The 22,907-nt window shown below is 41.6% G+C and overlaps 1 protein-coding gene across 1 annotated transcript in view; it reads right to left on the bottom strand.

Annotated features, from left to right (window-relative positions):
* The window catches only part of LOC119398786 (nose resistant to fluoxetine protein 6), a 61,642-nt gene that overhangs the window by 15,657 nt on the left and 23,078 nt on the right, over positions 1 to 22,907 (bottom strand). The window contains exons 4-10 of the mRNA XM_037665605.2: positions 22,016 to 22,100; positions 21,834 to 21,925; positions 14,155 to 14,334; positions 10,848 to 10,941; positions 9,815 to 9,901; positions 5,874 to 6,045; positions 2,407 to 2,489 (exon numbers count right to left, since the gene is read on the bottom strand). Of these exons, the coding sequence (XP_037521533.1) occupies positions 2,407 to 2,489; positions 5,874 to 6,045; positions 9,815 to 9,901; positions 10,848 to 10,941; positions 14,155 to 14,334; positions 21,834 to 21,925; positions 22,016 to 22,100 (793 nt within the window). The remainder of the gene's footprint in view (positions 1 to 2,406; positions 2,490 to 5,873; positions 6,046 to 9,814; positions 9,902 to 10,847; positions 10,942 to 14,154; positions 14,335 to 21,833; positions 21,926 to 22,015; positions 22,101 to 22,907) is intronic.

The following is a 22,907-nucleotide window of genomic DNA, read 5'->3' as shown; positions in this document are numbered from 1 at the left end:
TTGTTATAGTGGTTCTTTATCGTGCCTCGTTGCAAGTGTGGTCACTACGTAGCGATTGTGCAAGCACATACTGCTCTTTTAAACTCCCCCATCCCTTTCCCTCGTGTAGGGTAGCATACCGAACTGGTTAACATCCCTGCCTTTCCCCTCTCTCACGTTTCCCTTCTTTCCTTGCCCGAGGTACAAGCCGAGATAAACTGTCCGTGATAACGTTCAATCTAGTCATCAACGATGGTTCTATATGATAAAAAAAAAGATATGACAGCTTTGCACTAGTGGGGCCAAGCCTGAAGAAAGAGCGGAGCTATAGGTCACCTTCCTCGTTTCCCTTTATTTTATTTTTCCGTTCTCTCTTCTCTTTCTTTACTTTTCTCTGTTTCTTGTGTCTCTTCTTTGTATCTTTCTATTTCTTTCTTTCTCTTTCTATCTTTCTTTCTTTCACTCTCTGCTTCTTCCTCTCTCTTTCTTTCTCTTTCTGTCTTGCTCTCTCTTTTTTCTATCTCTTTTTCGTGTCTGTTTCTTTTTATCCCTTTCTTTCTCTCTCTCTTTCACGTGTTTGACGTGCTCCACTTCGCCGAGCAGAGTTTTCGTGTGACGCTCCCACCTGCTGTACTCGGTAGTGGGGCTTGCCCAATTACTGTGGCGCATACCCAGCTGTGGAGTTTTGCACGACGGAGCTCAGGTTACCGATAGCTTAAACAGCTTCGTTGTTAAAACACTAACATACGTGCCTAGTCCACACACCATACCACATCGCGCATAAAGAGGGCGATATGGTATGGTATATATGACGTCGCTTTTGTTGAAAGCCATATGGTATGACTTGTCAATAGGGGTCTGCGAATATTCGACTTTCGAATTCCAATTGAATAATACCTAACAGAATAATTCGATTCGACTTTCGAATAGCTAGTATTCGATGTTTCGATTAATTCGACAGGACGAATACATAAAACGCGACAAAGGTCAATGGTGCAATTTGGTCAAGGTAAGGTGGCTAAAAGTAATATTAATATCTGGGGTTTAACGTCCCAAAACCACGATATGATTATGAGAGACGCCGTAGTGGAGGGCTCCGGAAATTTCGACCACCTGGGGTTCTTTAACGTGCACCTAAATCTAAGTACACGGGCCTCAAACATTTTCGCCTCCATCGAAAATAAGGTGGCTAAAAGTAACGTCAACGTCTTACAGTAGGTCTTTCGTTAAAACTTTCGCCGATATCCCGGTTCATAAGCGAGCGCATGTTTATTTTAAAGGAGATTATATTATTTCCGCACGTAATGACTCCAGAAAAGGCTAGGGAACAGACTGGGAGACTGTCGAACTGCAAGCTAGCGTCAAAAAATAACCAGCACAGTGAGCTCAGACCTTATAGTCAAGAGGTTCAAAAATGCTTCAATGAGCCTCTGAGTCCAAAAAAGGATGATCCTTCGAAATACTGGAGAGAGCATGCACTTTATCCAAGTTTTGGATAAAGGTTATCCAGGTTTTGGATACTGCTTTGCGATACCTTCCCATCCCTGCTACGGAGGTGCCCAGTGAGTGCATGTTTTCAACTGCAGCAAACACCGCAACATCACGGCGAGAGAGCCCGAAGCCAGGTCATGTGGAACAGCTTGTGTTTCTACGTGGCGATTTGTAATCTTTCGGTAGGAGTCACTCACCGCGTTAGGTACACGAGGACATGAGCAGATTTCATTTCGTAGTTTTTCCTTTCAATTTGCAATAAAATACTTTTTATTCGATATTCGATATTTTTCGCCACTATTCGGCACTATTCCATTCGAATTCGATTCGAGATGAAATTTCACTATTCCCACAGCTCTACTTGCCAATGCTGACATACATTATATGTGCCTCTATTCGCTTGTCACCATTTATTAAAATGGATCACAATATGAGACCATTTCGTAAAACTCAAAAATATGTTTTCTTGTACGGTGTGAAGTACCTTAACTTCCAGGTGAATTATGCCAAATGACAAATTGCTTATCTGTATTTTCAGTGGCCATTCTATCGCCAACATTTGTTGATGAATACGCGTGCAGAAGTCATGTATAAAACAAATCTAATGTACTTGTTCGTAAGGCGAAGTGATATTAAAGGAAATTGGTGAATCAAACCAGCTACGATAGTCACCCGAAGTCAAAAATTCGTCATTTGTTTATTGTAAACTATTGTATAACTTTCATAGGCTCATTCAAAGCATAAAGGTGTGCCCTATTATCCTCTTTGACTAATTAAAAAAAAAACAAAATATGGAAAAGCATCTTTAAAGAAGGGCTTCCCAAGACATGGTTGTCTCGGCGAGGGGCTTGAAATCTACATTCAGTGAAAAGTGCTGGGACATTCTGAATGCAGTTTATTAAGGGAACTTAAACCACTAACGTGTCAGTTACTTACTTTTTCACCAGAAGTAGTATCGGTAGACACAAAAGGAAGAACTGGAAATCCAGGGACACGTACCACAAATACACAAATGGTGGCTGCAATGAAAGCAAGATCGCTGGTGTGACATTTATATAGGTTTGGAAGCTGACAGGTCAGCGCTTTTACCACATATAACAAATTATAAGTTTACCGCTTATAATTTCTTATGTTCCCCATTGACGGATATCATCCCATTTGTTCATGCGGCAGCTTCTTCATTTAAATTCCTTATTGCCGTCGATGGCTAACTTAAAAAATTGTGTTCTTGCTTTAAAAAAATGTAAGGATAAAAATTACCACATAAGAACTACATATTTATTTGCTTTCAATTGAGGTATAAAGCCGATTTTAATTGGAGAACCACGTGGCATAAATTGCGTCTTAATGTAGACCAATGGGAAGGTTTGTTTCAAAGTTGTGATTTTTTCTCGTAAGATTTACAACTTCAATGGTCGGGAAATATTTTAGCCCGAAATATACCTTTCATAGAGCAAGTGTTGATTATTTAGGTGTCCACGCATAGCGAAGTATTGTAGGCGAAAAAATGCAAACATGGAACATTTTGGCAAAATTTCTGGAGGCGTATATTGCAGAAAATTTGCAGTAATGTTAATGAGCTTCGAACAACTTACACAGATGCTTTCAATTAATATGCAAACCAAGTTTTGTATAAACATGCGAATGTTTTCTGCCTCAGAATAAATTTTCTGGCGAACATTACTCAGACGACACTCCATGAAATTCGCAATGGTCGCGCGTGACCGAGATTTCTTTCTCTCTCTGAAATATTCTAGTACTTCACTGTTTCTAATGTAGTATATCAGCACGATTTTTTTTTTCAAATACATTTGCGATGGTAGCCAAAATGGCTAGGACATTTGGCGTGGAATGACCCAGTTGAGATGCTATGGCGCGAGGAGAGCGCTTACTTTGGGGGTATGTTGAGCAGTTAATTTTTGTGCATGATAATTTGCAATGAATTCAGTATCAGAAGCCTTTTATACGTGCTGCTGTTTAGTAAAATGCAGTTTCATCAATTTATTTAAGAAGAGTAATAAATGCTATTGCTACTTCCTGTCTCGCCGAATTTTAACGATGAGCACATATTCGATATCCGAAGCCACTTTTCTGCCTCATTCGCATTCGATTCGTATTCGAAAATTTCAATATTCGCACACTCCTACTTACAAGACATGTCCCGCGGAAAAGCGGCCGGAGAAGACAGCATAAAAATTACGGATTTGGTCGCAGATGGAGGAGATATTATACTCGAGAAGCTTGCGACACTCTTACACATTATGGCTAAAAAATGCAAATGTACCAATGAATTGGAAAAACGCCAGTATTTTTGCTGAAACACAAAAAGGAAGACATGAAAGGCTTGGAGAACTACTGACCGATAAGCCTTGTTTCTACATAGTATATCCACGAAGATGATTTCGAATAGGATCAGAGCCATACTTGACATTAATCAACCTAAAGAACAAGCTGGCTCCAGGAAAGGGTACTCTACCGTGGATCACCTTCACGCGATTAGTAAAATACTTCATAAATCAGCCGAATACAAAAAAAGAACCTTTATATGACGTTCATAGACTACGAAAGGTCATTCGACTCGGTAGAAATATCAGTGATTCTGGAGGCGCTGCGTCGGCAAGGAGTACTTGGAACATGTGTGCATACCATAACCAACATATACTGAGATTCTACAGCTACTCTTCTCCTTTTCAAGAAAAGCGGGAAAATCCTGATCGAGAACAGAGTCCGTCAAGGAGATACAATCCGTCCACTGTATTCACTGCTTGTCTAGACGGAGTATTCAAACGATTAGATTGGGAAGAAGTGGGCATAAAAATTAGCCGAGAATGTCTTGGCAACGTAGTTTCCAGACGACATAGTACTCTTCAGCAATGACGGTGACCAATTGCAAAAAAAATTACTGAAGAATTAAACCGAGAAAGCGTCAAATTAGGGCTGCAGATCAATACGCAAAAGAGAAAGATAATGTTAGGCGGTCAGGCGAAAGAGCGAGAATTCGTGATAGACAACCGGACCCTTGAATTTGTAGAAGAGTATGTCGATCTAGGCCAAACACTAACAAGGGAGCCTACTCACGTAAAGGAGATCCACGGAAAAATAAGGATAGTTCGGTGCGCATACAGCAGATATTCTCAACTTATGACGGGTAACCTGACACTGCCACTAAAGCGGAAGGTGTAGAACCATTGTGTTTTGCCAGTTCTAACATATGGGGCAGAAACCTGGAGTATAACAAATGAACTTGGTATGAAGCTAAGGACCACCGAGCGTGCAATGGAACGAAAAATGATAGCAAACAGGGGTAGCCCATATCCAAGTAAATATTAAGAGGAAAAAATGGGCCCGGGCAGGTCACGTCATCAGGACGACAGATAGCAGATGGTTAGTCAGAACGTCGGACTGGATACCAAGAGATGGGAGGCGCGGCCGAAAACGGCAAAGGGTTAGGTGGAGCGACGAATTAAGAATTTTGGATGCATAAAATGAAACCAACTCGCGCAGGACAGCACATTTTGGAGATGACTGGGACAGGCCTTCGTACTGAAGTGGACATAAAACCGGCTGATGATGATTATCGGCATGATCAAGAGCCCTAAAAATTGCGGACATGATGATGGGACGTGGAGCATTGTCAAGCTGTTTTCATGCAGCTTTTTTTCTTCCTTGTCCCAACCATTTACTGTAAAACTGTATGTGGTAAATAAACTCAACTCAACTCAACAAGCTTCGGCCGTCCATCGGCGCGCTTTTTGGCCTGCAGCAGGTCGTGGCCACATTGTTTTCCGCCGCACACTCGATCTTTTCTCGTCTTCCACGCACCATACATCGCAGTCCTGAACGCCGGATGTGTGTTCAGGTGTGCACGAAACGTATTGCGAGCATATCTGTTACTTTTGGATAGAAGACCATTTACTTTGAAGGAAACACTTGGTCCATGGCTGACAGCGGCCCTTCAGAAAAAAAGCTTGTCGCCTTGAAGTAGTTTCTCGAAGAAACACATATTTTATGCAAATATAAAGCATCAGTTTATCCTAAAAACCAAGTGAGTGAGGTAAATGTTATGTCTTCAAAATTCTATAATGTTACGATCGTGTGTGTCACGTTATGAGTAATTATTCGTCTTCTGTGTTTTGCTGCGTATGATAAACCATACAAACATGAGAATTCCTAAGTTTCCCTGAATTTGATTACCTTATTTTGCTTACGTGAACTCGTACTCGAACATTTGCCACTCAAGTGCTCTATAGGATTATACTTTGTTTGAATATCTGGTGTTCTACCGGGTGCCATATTTTATGTCATTTCCGTCTTTCTTTCTTTTCTTGTAGTTTCTCGTTCTTCTCATTTCTCTCCTCTCTTGAACTGGCAAAACTAGCAAACATATATATCCGGGTACTCACGACAATGGGGTCCGCGGTGAAAGCATAATTTTGCACTTGAAGCAGTAGGAATAGCCAGTGCTTAGTCAAGTCATCATGGATCTTCGTGAAGTACTCTTTCGCATTTGGTCCCGTCGCGAGGAGTGGCAGCAGGTACAGGCACATTATAACAAAGAACATGGGCACCGTTGTCCTGAAAGAATACACCATACATTTTGAGTTCACGTATGTATGCTATGGAGGGCGGGAGGCATTCCTTGTAACGTATTGCTACGACTATAGCTCCTTAAAACTAATTGTTAGTCATTTGGGCACTTGGAAAACGACTATATTGGCATGTTGGCATATTAGAGCGACACAGACATACACACAGCGTTTTTGTGTCGATATTTTGTCCCATGTTAGATGCGCTACGCCTGTGGTATTTAATGCGAAGCATTTCCTTGGGAACCAACTATCCGCCTGCGTCGAAGAGCTGTCGTGATCGCCTCCTTAACTTAGTATATACCGAAATAGACATAGGGAAGCATGAGTGTGTGACGACCATGAGTGGCAGGTCATGACATGAATAACATGACATGCCTGTCGCGTACATCATAAAACATTTTCCCACAGTCACGTGTGGCACATAAGCGCATACCACGGTCCGTCTGCGGTATGTACCACAGGTTATTCACAGTGTATATCAACCCAGGACAGCGAAAATAACGTTAATTTTTATAAGACACTTTGCGTGGATAAACAAGAGAAAGGTATACTGTTTGATATAGTTGGCTATTTTAATGTGGCGCACAAACGCTTACATATGCACTCCTATGAGTGAACAATCTATAGTCTGGCGTTGCTCGTCCCTGCAGGAATACTCCAATGGATGCTGCTTACACTTTGTTTTGATAAAAGTGACGTCTGTGCTGTAACGAGAGTGCCGGCGTTACATCAGACAATGAGCTACCCTTGAGACGCCTGTGTCTGGCAAGCCAATGATATGCACACTACTCAAATTACACAATGACGCCGATCCACCTCGTAACTTGGCTCAAAGTCGATTCCCACAATGCGCGGGACCTCCAAGAATTTATGAATATGACGCATGAACATGATCGCAGTGCAGTGTAGCCTTACCGTTCCTGTTGAGGCGCCGTGTGCATACCATACATTGGTTGATAACTTGCGGAACGGTCAAGGCAGAAGCATAGCCAGAACTTTTTTCGGGGGGGGGGGGGGGGGTTCAACCATCCTTTCTTTATGTTCGTGCGTGCGTTTGTAGTGTGCGTATATATATATATATCTATATATATATATATATATATATATATATATATATGCAAAATCGAAAAATTTCGGGGGGGGGGGGTTCAACCCTCCCCCCCCCCTGGCTACGCCCCTGGGTCAGGGGATGTCAAGCTAAATTTTTTTCGTCGCGCGCCCACTGCCAACGACCCCGTTTTTGCCTGCATGACCTCACGCACCATCGGGATGCGACGTCTGAAAAGCTTCTGCCGACGTTTCTCAGGTCACAAGCGTTGTACCACGCCTGTTATATGCTACAGAGCGGTCTCGTGGACACCATTGTGTCATGTCGCCTTCATGCATACCGGTAGAACGCTGGTTGTTGAGCTCGAACCTAATGCTAAACACTGCTGTATCGTACAATGTTTCACCATCAGGCAAAACCACTGCATCTTTTATCGACATCGAGGAGAAAGAGGATGGAGATAGAAGTAAGCATACAAGACATTCGCGCTATATGGCTTCGCTTCAAGGAAAAACTGATCACCTGATAAGATTTTAATGTTACAATAACTAACGGACATTATCACGCCGATTTATTACGACTGTACACTAAACACCGTTTGTATACCATAATGTTCCGGGAGGAAGTAACACCATGTATACATCAGATTTCTCACAATCTTACTGACAACCTCATCTATGAGCAAACCTCCCACTCTTAACAACTTATATAACAAAAGACCGACATATAGAGAGATATGATGAAAGAGAGCACTCCATTAAGCGTTGTTTGTGCAGGCTCGCCCAATGTCAAGAAATATACCTTATCATCATTGCGTTATTAATAGCTGCGTAAATGTAACATGAAGGCCGTCATTTTGACCACTTACCAGTGATTACAGCTTCATAACCATTATCATCAGCCTGTCTACGCCCACTGCAGGGCAAAGGCCTCTCTCATGTTCCGCCAATCAACCCGGTCCTGTGCTTTCTGCTGCCACGTTATACCTACAAACTTCTTAATCTCATCTACCCACCTAATTTTCTGTCTCCCCCTCACGCGTTTGCCATCTCTTGGAATCCAGTCAGTTACCCTTAATGACCACCGGTTATCCTGCCGACGTGCTACGTGCCCGGCCCATATCCATTTCTTCTTCTTGATTTCAACTATGATGTCCTTAACCCCCGTTTGTTCCCTGACCCACTCTGCTCTCTTCCTGTCTCTTAAGGTTACACCTATCATTTTCCTTTCCATCTCTCGCTGCGTCGTCCTCAATTTAAGTTGAACCCTCTTTGTAAGTCTCCAGGTTTCTGCTCCGTAGGTAAGTACCGGTAAGATGCAGCTGTTATATACCTTCCTCTTGAGGGATAGTGGTAGATTACCATTCATGATTTGATAATGCTTGCCGAATGATCCCGATCCCATCCTTATTCTTCTAGTTATTTCACTCTCATGGTTCGGCTCCGCGGTTACTAGCTGTCCTAAGTAGACGTACTCCTTTACAACTTCCAGTGTCTCGCCACCTATCGCAAAGCGCTGTCCTCTGCCAAGATTGTTCCACATTACTTTAGTTTTATGCATATTAATTTTCGGACCCACTCTTCTACTTTCCGTATCCAGTTCAGTAATCATGAGCTGTAATTCGTCTCCCGCGTTACTCATCAATGCAATGTCATCTGCGGATGCCTTCTCGTAATCTATGAAGGCTATGTATAGGGGTTGGTTGTATTCCGCGCATTTCTCTATCACCTGATTGATAGTATGAATATGGTCTATTGTTGAGAAGCCTGTACGAAATCCTGCCTGGTCCCTTGGTTGATTGAACTCTAATGTCGTATTAATTCTGTTCGCAATTACTTTTGTAAATAGCTTGTAGACAACGGACAGTAAGCTTATGGGCTTGTAATTTTTCAGGTCCTTGACGTCCCCTTTCTTATGGATCAAGATGATGTTGGCATTCTTCCAAGATTCTGGTATCCTCCCCGTCGAGAGACACAGCTTAAGACATCATAAAACAGCCATTTCTTCATATTCAGTTAGAAGACGCATAGAATTATGTTGGCTTCATTGCTAACTAGGAGCTTCCGTTAACTGCCGATGGGATTGTTCAACATTTTAAGACGCAAGAAAATAAGTAATTAAGGACAATGCATCAAAACGGATTCTTTTATATACTAAACATAATTCCAGAAGCTTATCGATCGTTTTATTTGAATTTTCCAAAGGAGTCTTGTGTTGTAAAGATTACTATGAAATATCATTGTGAAGAATTTTTAAGGTAGAATTTTATTAAATACATTTTCCATTCAAAAAGCAAAAATAATAAGCATGATTGCTCTCTAGTCCTGACAATATTATTGGCTGCATTGTGTCACTGAACATTCGGACATTTTATCTGAACACATCGCAGACAATTTACCGTAATAAGCCACCAGAAACAACTTAAGACTGATAGCCACCTTAAATCCACAATTTCGACAATATCTGTTCGCCTTCGGGAGTAGTACACCTGCTACAAGGGCTAGTTGGTGTGACTTCGTGGCTGAACCCGCTGCCAAGTTCTGACGGAATACTGGAAGAGACGATGCACGAAGACGAAAAAGAATGATACTCGTCACCCTGTTTGTCTTTGTTTGTCGTCACTTGTAGTATTCCATGAAAAGTTTGCCGCGAGTTTTGCTATAGGGTGTTTAATGCTCAGATAACGATGTCAGATATAAGTACGTACCTGATATATTTCTTTGTTACTTCAAAAAGAAAAACGGTAACTCTTGTCCCCTTGTGTTGGCACACGGTTAAAGCTAGAACAAATCCACTGGAAGAAAGAAAATTGAAGGACAATGAAGATGGGCTTATTTCGCGAGCGATGTAGTGTATTGCTAAGATAGAAACTATTTTTTGATCGTCGGTATATGCTCTTGCGTTAGCTACGCTAACACAGCGAATGCTATTTTGTTACGATCTACGTATCAGGACACTTGAATCGACATATGTTACCTTTGGCCAATATAAGTACATACGTACTTATAGTGTGCTTATATACATCGAAATAGGGGTGTGTATAATTAGATAAAACATACTAAAGCAAAACGGCTCCAGCAAGTGCAACACGGTCAATTTATTTATCGACCCACATCTAAGTAATGAGTGGACTAGGACAGGTTCTGCAGAAATTTCACGACAAGAATTTGCAATGCCCGAAATGGTCCCGTTGCTTGTTTGAAAATATTTCTTACACGAAGTATTATCTACGGTGATCCTTGGGGCTACTACCCAGCATAATCCTAGCAATTCGGGATATCACCAGCCAGCGCCAATGACGCTGGTGGAATCGCGAGAAATTTCAGCGCTGCTTTACGCATGATTCTACACTTTCTCGTCGCTTTTAGTATTCCGTAAAAATCGCCAAAAGTTATTGACGGAGTACCTTTCAACAACAAACTCTAAAGAAAGTTTGTCAAAAGTTCTATAAAGAAAAATCGTGAAAGACTGCCATTATTTTTTAGTAGACAAGATTAAAGTCTGCGCATAAAAGTGTGCAAACTTTCCTAGTTTATATAACTGCAGATCTCGACTGTCTCAGAGAGAGAGAGAGAGAGAGCTCTTTATTGAAAGGCAGAGAATTTAGCCGGCGTGTGTAAATTCGCTGACTTGCTACTCTGCGTGAGGTAGGGTCTTAGCCTTCGGTGTAGCACCATGCCGAAACGTCTGCATTCGGAAACCATCCGTTTTTAGCGGTTGATATGAGCACGTATACCTACGTCAGAAAGAAGAGACTGTCGAAGCCGATGCTTCCCAATCCTGCGAACACACTTGTCCAGCCATCGGCGTATAATACTACGTTGACCATACGGGCTGAAAACAAATGGAAACATGTTGAGATGACATTTTTAGCAATTGCAGTTTTTATGCAGTCCTCGTTACTCTTAATCTTATCTACATCTTTCTCCGGCTTTTCCGTTCCCTCGATTTACAGCTGCTGTCTTCTTTTTTTTTGTCATTCTACAAGCGCTCTTTATCTTTTATTTATTTATCTGTCAGTCAGACCTGTGAGCTTTCTGCGCTTAATTGCTTAAGCAAACCTACGAATGGTGGCATGCATTTACAATGCTAACACCAAGCACGATACATCACCAAGCATCAGCTGTAGGAAAATATGAACAAAGATTGCAGAGTTTTCCTGACACACTATGAGCAAGGTACGCAAAGATTAGCCGTCTAGTTTCCCATCATTAGCTCTCTCGATTCTGATAAAATGCGTTTCTTAAAATTATTCCTGTATTTATAGAGAATCATAGTAACGACAAAAAAAAAAGCTAGAAGAAAAATAACCGTGCTACTGGACGCATTAACCCGGCTGTGGTGATGTTAAGCGGTTGAGTGAGTTGCCGTGGCTTCGCTAGAGGAAGAACGCGAAAATGTCCACATCGAAGTTTGAACGGGCACAATAGCATACCAGTCGCTTGGGCATTCGTCGATCGACGTAGCACGGCCGCGCATTTCGCGATAAAATTGAGACTTTTTAGATATAAAACACGATTTAAAAAGCGTTCAGCTAAGTATGGCACTGGCTGCAATACTCAGAGAAATACTATAAATGCTCCCGAAAAACAAAAGAAGCTGTACAGTGTGTACAATTAAAGGGGATGACGCTGTTTGATTTAGCGTAATAAGCAGGCCATACTCGATGCGTGACGAAAATTTAGCCAAACAATTAATATTAAATGGTGCTTTGCTGATAAAAATTCATGAGCCATTCCACTGGCACTGTGTGAAGGTGGATGACCAGCGAAGCTGCGTCGCACTGGCAAAGAGGTGACACATAATTTTGATGAAACGTACAAAAAGGCACTGAATTTTTGAAATTAGCTTATGCTCCTTTAACGCACTATACCTGATACTGCGTGAGCCAGAAGTTTATTTATTTATTTATTTATTTATTTATTTATTTATTTATTTATTTATTAGGGCAAAAGCCTTGGATGCCCCACCAAACACGAAAATTGACCATCGGCGCCCCACGGCGTCGGCGTCAACACAAGTGATGAAAAAAAATCAGCGTCATGCGGTGACGTTAGCGTATTGCGTCATCATGAGTCACAGATCACCAGCATTTGTAACGTCATCATGACGTCACATACCGTCACGTCAAATGGTGACGTCAACACATGCCACCGTCGCGGGATCAGAGGGGGGCCGATCATGGAGGCGGTGCAAAACCAGGTGAGGTGCCGAAAGTTTGCCATGCTTCCGACCCCGGAGGCAGTGAGAAACCAGGTTAGGTGTAGAAAGTTTTCGGAAGGGGGCGACGGTAGCATCTATACATCGACTGAGAAGGAAAATAATACTAATATTTGCTGGGATTTTACGTGCCAAAACCACGATATGATTATGAGGCACGCCGTACTGGGGGACTTCGGATTAAATTTCCAGCACCAGGGGTTCTTTAAGATGCGCCTAAATCTAAGTACACGGGTGTTCTTTGCATTTCGCCCCCATCGAAATGCGGTCGCCGAGGCTGGAAATCGAAGCCGCGCCCACGAGCTTAGCAACGCGACACCCTACGTTCTTAGCTACCAAGGCAGGTAGAAGAAAAGGCTTTCGCCTCAGAGTCGTCTTAGGCGAAGGGACCCTGCGAGTTTGTTTGTTTGTTTATTTATTTATTCACTTATTCATTCATTTACACATTTGTTTATCTGTTTGTTTATGTAGTTAATTACTTTTTGATTGTTAAGGGTGCGATTAACGATTTTTTTATTCATAATTGTTTTATTTAACATATGCTCCTTTAAAGCTGCTCCAACTTTGTTTGCATGGGCTAGAGGTGCAGCGCGCAGGATATTTGTTAATTTATTTCTTTTATTCGCTTACTTACTTTTCTCCGTTTCTTTGTTTACTTCTTTAATTATTCACCTTTTTTGTGTTGTTTTTTAGTGGAACAGTGATGAGTAGTGGGGTTTGCCCAACTTCTACCGCGCGTACCTGCTAGGGATTCGCTGTTGAGTGGACGATTGTTGACAAGTTAACTATTCGCGGACTAACGAATCGCCTAGTTATATGCAGCTTCGCTGTAAAAACAACTGCCAATACATCTGCCGCACCGATGCACAAGGGTAACCTCGCTAAAAAACGTTAGGTAACCTAACTTTTTCTTCTCTCATTTCAACAAGGGATCGTTGTCATTGCTATTCTTGTCTTTGTCGCTTGCACAGCTAGTTCCATTTGCCCATTCTATATTCGGCTTCTTGGCTTTTAACACCTTCAGCGGCACTTGCCAGGGACCTTTCGAAGCATACAAATACCAAGGCCCCTTAGTATTTTATAGTGATCACGAGCGCCTTGCAAGCGACGCGTTTGGAACGAAAAACAAATAGCCACATAACGAACGATGCCCAATAAGTGTGGAGTGCGACTACAAGTCTTGTGTCTCCTTCACCACAAGGAAAACAGCCTCGTGCTGGCACGGTGCCCGCTTGAAGAAACCGTAGCCGATTTTTACAAGCGACAACCGTGCCAGGAAGCGAGACAAGTCAACAAGCAAACGGCCCCTCGTAATTGATGCTTCGCATATAGCGCTAATGTCTAGCGAATGCTTACTTCTTTGGGCGGGGCATTTCACTCGCGCCTCGAGTCGATACATTTGTACATTTTTGCTCGTGAATGTACACGTCCTTTTTTTCTATTTTCATTTGTTCATTACACACACGTGGCTTGTACGCAAGTGTGCGTGTGTCTGTGTACACACACACACACACACACACGCACACACACACACACACACACACACGCACACGCACACACACACACACACACACACACACACACACACACACACACACACACACACACACACACACACACACACACACACACACACACACACACACACACACACACACACACACACACACACACACACACACACAGAGAGCGAGAGAGAGAGATCGGGTCTTGTAAATCACGGGTGCTCGATCAAGCCTGCATTCACTGCACTGCACTGCCCTGCAACTCAATATATGGTTAACATTTTGTATCACGCGAAGGAAAAGATGTTTTGGACTCACGTACACCACACGTGCGAGTTTGAAACGTAGCAGTGTCCCACGACTACCCAGATGAGACTGATGAACCTCAAGCCATGCAGAAATCCCTGGCTGCAATCTTGAGAGGCTTCTTCTCTCGATGTTTTAAATATGGTACGAGTGTTAGCCACCACGGAGAAACATCTCACAGCAGTGACCAAAATGTCTGCAAAAAGAAAGAAAACGAAATGCGCCAACTGTGAGTTTGTATATGTTATTGACACACTCCTTATTACTAGTATTATTGAAAGCGCGTGTAGGAAGCTCAGCTCCGTGTGGTACGGGTTACTCTTCTTCAAGTAATCGTACAAGAAATATCAAGTATTACAGACCTAAAGAGTAAGCTTAGCTTTAAGAGGTCAGCTTAAGTTAACAATCACAAACAAAAAACTTACCACAAAATGCATTAATTGCTATACTGGAGCGAGCAGCATTACTTAGTTTAACTGTCAGTCGTCTTCGCAGACACATTGATGAACTATTGAAGAGAACCTGGTTGCGCTTAGTGTCATATTTTCTCATCTTATCGAAATGTTGGGTGCTCTGTTAAGCACTAGATGCAACTCCTTGGTCCAATAAGTGCTTGCAACGCTTTAATGAGAAAAAAAGTCACACTTTCGCCGCAAGGGCGAAGCAATGAATGCGATAGCAAGAAATTGGAATGTCACACGAAGAACGAGAAGCTCGATATTCACAGCGCCTGTCACAGTTGTTACGTCTTTGTGCTTGAGCAACGCGCTGCAAGTGTCGACAATTGAGAATCAGATGCTCTTATGTATTATTATTTCTTTTTCTTTTAAACTGCGGCGCCTGGAGAGACCCCCTGCGTTTCTTGCAACACGGGGGCGTCTGATGTAAGGTGTGCCCGGTATTCTTTGTTTTTTTCTTCTTCCACATAACTAGTGGATACAGAAAGGGGCCACTTTGTCGTGCGCGTCTCAGGGGCAGTTTTCAAACTGAAAGAAAATTAGGAGCGCTGTGGGATAGAAAACTCGCTCAAGCTCATCCGAGATTTGCTTACCACCAGCGGTAGATGGTCCATATAAAAAGCTCGCCGTTAATTCACCGGCGCATGCATGGGGCATGGTTGAGTTGTCTAATGCAGCGGGCTGGGGAACGAGGGGTCGATGGTTCGAATCCCCGGTTTGGTGCTTCGGAATTTCTTTCTTGTGCTTTATTTTTCTGTGTGCCCTTTATATATATATATATATATATATATATATATATATATATATATATATATATATATATATATATATCCGTGGCATGACGGCGACGGCAAAAATCAGCCGAGAGTCTCCATGTAATTGCTATCGCAATAAAAAAGAGGCGCCTTTGTAGAATGCCGAATAAGAGAAACGAAAATTCATTGCCATGGCTTAGATGCAAAAGAAGTGACAAATAATGCCATTCGCTAATTATATACGCACGTAGGCACTTTTATGCCTATGACTGACAATCATTATCGAAAGGGAACCCTCTCCTATTCTGGCATGGAATAAGCGCCTGTCTTTAGCGTGATGGAATCTTATCAAATTCTGCCAGCGACGTAGATGACGTAGATCCCGAATATCAGTGAGCGAAGTTACTGGTGGACGCATTTTGTTCCGTCTTCGCCTACAAAGGCGTCAGTGCATGCTCGGGGTGACCTGCCTGATGTTACCCTGGTATCTTTGAACTTGTTATTAACGATCCTCGAATGCCTACCTTACTAAACAGACTGAAAACTGTATCCACGTCTGATCACAACAAATTTAATAACAGTTAAGATGCTCAAGACTGCGTCACAAGGCCTTGCTTGAGTACTGCTCGTAATATTCCAGCAAGTATACTTCCCACTGGTTCTACACCTCAAGACTGGTGAATCACTGTACATTTTTTTTAAATACGGCGAACGTTTCTTACCGCTTAATTACTGACAATTATCATTAACCAGAATAACTTGCAAACTTGAGACACACAGTTTCATTCGCAAGTCATTTTGGGGGTAATCCTTCATTCAAAATTCAAAATAAAACAGTTCCCACTTTCCGACAATAGATCATTACTGTTGTTTAGCGAAGCTCAGAGAAGAAAAAAGACGTGTTACTGTCTTTTCTTGTTACTATAGATGTCTTTTACGCAGTAGCCACCGCGCTCTGGAAACACAATGTTTGACATTTTCTGCTTTTGTTCTAATAACAATGATGCAACATGTTTTTTCATAATATCATTCTGCAGTCCTTTGAGAACATTTTGGGGAACTTTGAACAAAATTGAGATTGTTTTTTTTTTATTATAGATTTTTGAATCGTGGAGCGCTTTTGTCTTTTTCGTGTTTTGAGCATGAAAATTTATTACTTTGAAAATTATTAAAGAAATACAAATGCAGAGGCTCATTATTCACATAAAGGCCTATTCATACTGCAAATATGAACAAGCTAAGACTTTCACAGAAGTAGCCATAGCGTCCCAAATTTGACTGATTTTCAAAAACGCAGCGTTTTTTTGTGATTTTTTAAAAATACATAATTTGCTAAGAATTCCATTAAATGATAAGAGTTATTTCCTCTTTACGTCTACTTCCGCTAAAGAGAAAGATATTTGTAATATATAGCTTTAGTAGCTGCCAGCATGGTTGCGAATTTACAAAAACGCACTCTTCGTAAAATGCTCATCGTCAACAGGCGACACTTGTCGAATTTTCCTGTGTTGAAAAAAAAAATTATTTGAAAACGAACTGCGATTTCGTACTGTGCAGTCATATGTACACAACATACAAAATTAATAATATCTGGGGTTTAACGTCCCAAAACCACGATATGATTATGAGAGACGCCGTAGTGGAGGCTCCGGAAATTTCGACCACCTGGGGTTCTTTAACGTGCACCTAAATCTAAGTACACGAGCCTCAAATATTTTCGCCTCCATCGAAAATGCAGCCGCCGCGGCCGGGATTCGATCCCGCGACCTTCGGGTCAGCAGTCGAGGGCGATAGCCACCAGACCACCGTGGCGGGGCATGCAAAATTGTCAGGAAAATCGGAAACATCAAGTATACACCTTTTTTTTTATCTTTCGTGGAATCAACCTTATAAGTTCGTGACGATAATTAATAAGTAGGGAAGAGGAGTAGCCGAAGCCATGTATAGGCACCAACCTCTCCTTAAAAACATTTAATTTAAAAAAAAAACGTCCTTCGTTTTATTATGAATCAGCGCATAAGATTGTTCTGTAGAATAGTATTCCATCTATGAGTTCAACTGTTTTTCTGCGTTACTGCATGTTGGTATTTGGGCCTGTTTGCTGCATTTGCATATGTATTAACCTTATTTGTGTTCGTTTTAGTTCACACAAGATGTACTTTCACTATATTTCGATACCATGTTTTAGTTATTTAATGTGTTATTACTTGTTCTAAACTTTATTTACATGTTAGCAAGTTGCTTTAACCTGACTTGTTTTGTCCTTTTTAATGAGTTCAGAAAGTCCCTTTGCAGCCTACAGCTTTGGGACCTCCTTATGTATATCATGTCGCTGTGTAACATTTTCATGATTGAATGAATAAAATTCATCTTATTTTTCTGCGTGAACTATCTTGAAGATCATATTTGATATTTAAATATCAGCATGGCGTTAAGTAAGTTACTTTTGTGACACACCGCTCTCTGGATTGCTTCACAACTTGTGTTCACATCTAATGAGCCGGATTCAAGGTTGATACCGTTTTCCTAACCTTCTCCAAAGCATTTGATCGTGTTCCTTATTTCAGACTTCAAGCTAAACTTTCAGAATCTAATATTCAACCCCATGTCCTAGAGTGGATAGATGATGTCTTAGCACCAAGACACAGTGCACGACTGCTAACAACTCCAACTTTAGTGGCGTCACGTCAGGAGTACCTCAGGGGAGTGTGCTTAGACTGTTGCCGTACCTTCTGCATGTTAAATTATCTCCGTTTCGTCCTAGATTAGGCTTTTTGACAATCATCGTGTACCTTATGCTAGCATATCCTATTGCAACGATCATGTAACTTTCGAAAATTATCTGTAAGCACGTCAAGACATGGTATAGGACCTGGCTAATGCCCGTTTTTATATAGAAACTAAATTCGTGCTTTTTACACACCGTGCTTCACGTGTGCCCACTTTGTATAATTTAGATCGCAGCAGCGACGAAATTGTCTCAGCTTATAAGTATCTAGGCGTCTTGCGACCTAACGTGGAATGAACATGCTTACTCCACCTTAACTCCTGCAAATCTCTCATTCAGCATAATTAAATGCAACTTAACACATGCTTCTTTTAACGTGCCTAAACTTCCTTATATATATATCCATAAGAAGCCCTAACCTCGAATACGGAGTTACGGTATCTATCTCAACCACACATCGGCAACGTCATTCCAACTGCGCAAAGCCGTTCGGCCCGCTTCTTGTATTCTAATTGTTCACCTTACACTATTCGCTGGATATCCTGGCGTGGCGAGTCAAATTTCTCGATTTCGCATTGCGTTCCAACGGCATGCCACAGTTAGCGCTTCATCACGTGCTTATTTAAAAGAGCTTACTTATCTGTCGTTGCAAATCGGCGCGCCTTTGTTCCACCAAGTTCATCATCATGCCTCCCTATACTGTATGACGATTTCGTTCAATCACGGTCAGTCCCCTCTCCGCGCTGGGAACGCCGTTTCAAGATCAAGCGAATACCGTTCCATATGTTACATTAGGCACGCTCTTTCGCACACCGTGCGATCTTTGAATGGAACAGCTTACCTTCCGATATTGCTTCTGAACTTGACCCTGCAAAATTTCGCGGCATGTTACTCGGAGTTAACTTGGTGCGTTTCATTAGTTTTCAAGCATTTTTTTTTATTGCCGTAATCTACATGCATTTTCTTTGCGTCACATACTTTGTTACACTTACTGTTTCATTGTTCTGTTCACAAAAATGTGTTCTATATTTTGTACTATTGGTTTTTTTTTTTTCGATCGCTAGTTTCTAATCACTGTTGTGCTTGTACTGCCCCCCTGCGTAATACCCTCCACTGAGGGCCTTTAAGAGTACTGTGAATGAATGAATGAATGAATGAATGAATGAATGAATGAATGAATGAATGAATGAATGAATGAATGAATGAATGAATGAATTTGAAATAATATCGCGTTACACGTCACAATACTCTTAAGCATCATTTCATGCTTAAAGAAGTGCATTGTGCTGCAGCTATAATTTTATATTCTTAGTCAGGAAGTATCGACCTGCTTTCGTTTAAATAAATAAGTGACACTGCGGCCGTACTCGCAAATCATCGTCTGTAAGTACTGCTTGTGACTGGACAGCCGTCTTGGTTATAATCGCAAGTCAACCATAAAGATTCGCTGTGATTTGCTTACAAAGAAAAAGGCTAGCGTAAAGCATTTTTTGTTAGTAACGGTCCCATAGATAAAAAAAAGGCATATTTGTCAACGCGTCAAGCGTAGTTCAAGTGGTATGCACCATCAGAATGTACAGCTTAATTTTCCTTAAACAATATCGAATTCTAAAAACCGAATACGGCAGACGGCACAATTCTAGTCATCCAGGTGAATTGCTTGAAGATGCGGACATTTTCTTCAGAAGGAAATGAGATTCATAAGGCAATAACAAGGTATCTTCGAAACAGTTTTTTTAATCATTGCGAATCAGCTCCATTTTTTAAATTTGAATATGTGAGTCGAACACGAACACACACACACACACACACACACACACACACACACACACACACACACACACACACACACACACACACACACACACACACACACACACACACTCGTAAGAGTAAATTTCTGTCCTCGAATGAAATGAACACAAAAGACTACTTAAATAGCAAGGCCCCAGACCTTTCATCAAAATTATTCAAACGAGTCCAAAACACACAAACGCACAGTGTCCTCCACACAGTTGTATAACGTTGACAAAAACAAAGGTGTCACAAGGTCAACACTTCGAGTCATCAATATACTCCGATCTGATGTTCCAACTAGGTTATGCTCTAAAGAGCGTTTCATATTCCTTTCTGTTGTCTGATGCAGTGGTGATTGACATTGTTGAGGCTATAATTATAAAGCCGTAGACTACCTTTACCTACCACAGTAGCTTAATTAGTGGCATTGTCGTTGCACATTTCTATGGGAGCTACATTTTGATCGGAGGGAAAAACAAATACGTTATTATACATAGATTTAGGTATCAGAACGTTTAACTGGGCAAGTTGGTGTGCTTCCATCTTGAACGAATAAACAGTGTGAATGAACGAGGACGAAAGAATGAGGTATTAAGAAAAATGCACCCACACAATGAGGTAACATCCCAGGAATGTTTTAAGCAGCCATTTGCACAAAAAAGTCACATTCCAGGACTGTTTTAACTACTGTTCTTTCCGGACTGTTTAAGGACTGTTCTTTTCGTCTGTTTATACAGGTCTGCACTTTTATAATCAACTTTAGTTGGAAGAAAGCGCTGCGTCTTTGTCCTCTCACCCGTCCTGTGTCTCGTGTTCGCGCTCAGTGCCATTATGAATGACTGCTTATGAATACGTTTGACTGTGTGAGAATAAGTAGGCAGTTGCACGGCGCAGTCGTATGCGAGGAATGCTTTAGGCAGCCATTTGCACAGAAAAGTAATCCCAGGACTGTTTGACACAGCCATTTGAACGGCGAAGTCATATCCCAGGAATGTCTTAAGCAGCCGTTTTCAGAGAAAAGTCATGTCCTAGAACTAATTTAAGTAGCCGTTTGCACAGCGAAGTCATATCCCATGATTGCTTTAAGTAACCATTTGTACAGAAAGTCACATCGCTGGATTGTTTCAGTAGCGACTTGCAGGAAAATCCACAATCCGGGATTGTTTTAAGTAGCCATTTGCACAGAGAAGTCACATCTCAGGATTGTTTTAAGTATCCATTCGCACAAAGAAGTCACATCCCAGGATTGCTTTAAGTAGCTATTTGCACGGCGAAGCCATGTCCCAGGATTGTTCTAAGTAGACATTTGCACAGAGAAGTCACATGCCAGGATCCAGTAGCGACTTCCACAGATAACACATCCCAGGATTGTTTTAAGTAGCCATTTGCACAGCGAAGTCATATTTCAGAATTGTTTTAAGTAGCTATTTGCACAGGAAAGTCCTGTCCCGTGATTGTTTTATGCAGTCATTTACACTGAAAAGTATAATCTCAGGACTGCTTCACGCAATCATTTGCGCAGAAAATTTGCGCAAATGGTCGCAGTGCACTGTCCAATCACGGAGTGGATAATGGGGCATACACGTAAGGAAGGATCTGGGTTTGAATTCACGAAGTTTATCATTGGTAAGTGGTCTTGGGCATTTTCCGGCCTATTTACATAGTAATTTATCCAGCATCCAGACTAGCTGCATTTGTCTCTTACGAACGATCCACATGATAGTCGAAGATTTACGTTCACAATTTCGCCATTTGATTTAACGATGTCTTTCTTTAACGCCATCTCCATCTTCAAGTTTGTCTGGTCTTTGCTTTAATGAAGAGTTCTAGCCTAATTTTTTAAATACTGAACGATGTTTCGACTTTCTTCATTCAATATGGCCCGGTAAACGCGAAAACACTCTTAATAACGAACAACTTCAGTAAATCATGCTCTGTAAATCAAAAATGCACTTACTCGGCTTTGTGTTTTTGCGGAGCCCTCTTGTGCTTCGGACGTCTACTGCTGTGCCAATCGCAATCATCGCCGTCAGAAACGCTAAAAATCCACTGCAATGAGAAAAACGAGGACAAACTATGAAGTTTGCATCCTAACCGCGCTTCGCTTCCCTTACGACGACGCGCGTCTCACGCACTTACCCGATAATAAGTTGCGCTTTTGTCACGCCAGGAGAAATTTCCGTAACGCAATCTGATATGGTGACGTGAATTGAAGGAGGAAGCACTGAAAAATACGACAAAACGAAAAGGAGTTGACCTGAGGTCGCGTATTAAGTGGCGATTCTCTCAATTGTGCAATCTTTTTAACCAACACCATCGGTGGACGGGATGCCACGCCTAGGCTAACGCCAGCATCTGCCACCAGTTGCGATGCTTGATTAGAGCAGAATAGAATCAATGGAAGACAGTCCCTATATAACACGGCCAGTGAACGTACACTTATTATTCAGTCCTTTACGTTCAAAAACTAGTATGAAAAAGCTAATAACTACTTCAGCTTTCTTTGTCTCTCCAAAGATTAGAGAGCACACGAAGGCGGCACGAGCGACTGCTTTTCTCATTGAGGGTTAGTTTTTGATACTTAATGCTATGCAGTTTGATAGCAACATATACATAAAACATGACATACACACATATAAAATGCAGTATATATATATATATATATATATATATATATATATATATATATATATATATATATATATATATATATATATATTAACCAATGATAGCTTTAAAATTCTTTCTTGTTGGAATTGTTTTATGCTACTTTCATCATCCTTGCCAGAGATTCAAAATCAAGGTGGGTGCCAACGGATAGAAACACAATGCGCTGGTACGTTGAATGAACAGGAGAAGGCGCCTCAGACAGGCCGGCAAACGTTTCCATAGCGGGCCTATCTTTTTCAAAAGATAGGTGGCGCTTTCTGACAAAGATAGGTCCCCCATCAAAACGTCTGCCCGCCTGTCTGAGGCACCTTCTCCTATTCATTCAACCTGCCCGCGCATTGTGCCAAGGACATGGAGCTCT

Source organism: Rhipicephalus sanguineus, chromosome 1, assembly GCF_013339695.2.
Source record: "Rhipicephalus sanguineus isolate Rsan-2018 chromosome 1, BIME_Rsan_1.4, whole genome shotgun sequence".
Taxonomy (NCBI): domain Eukaryota; kingdom Metazoa; phylum Arthropoda; class Arachnida; order Ixodida; family Ixodidae; genus Rhipicephalus; species Rhipicephalus sanguineus.
The sequence above is the reverse complement of the archived record's forward strand: the minus strand, read 5'-3'. Positions and strand labels throughout refer to the sequence as shown.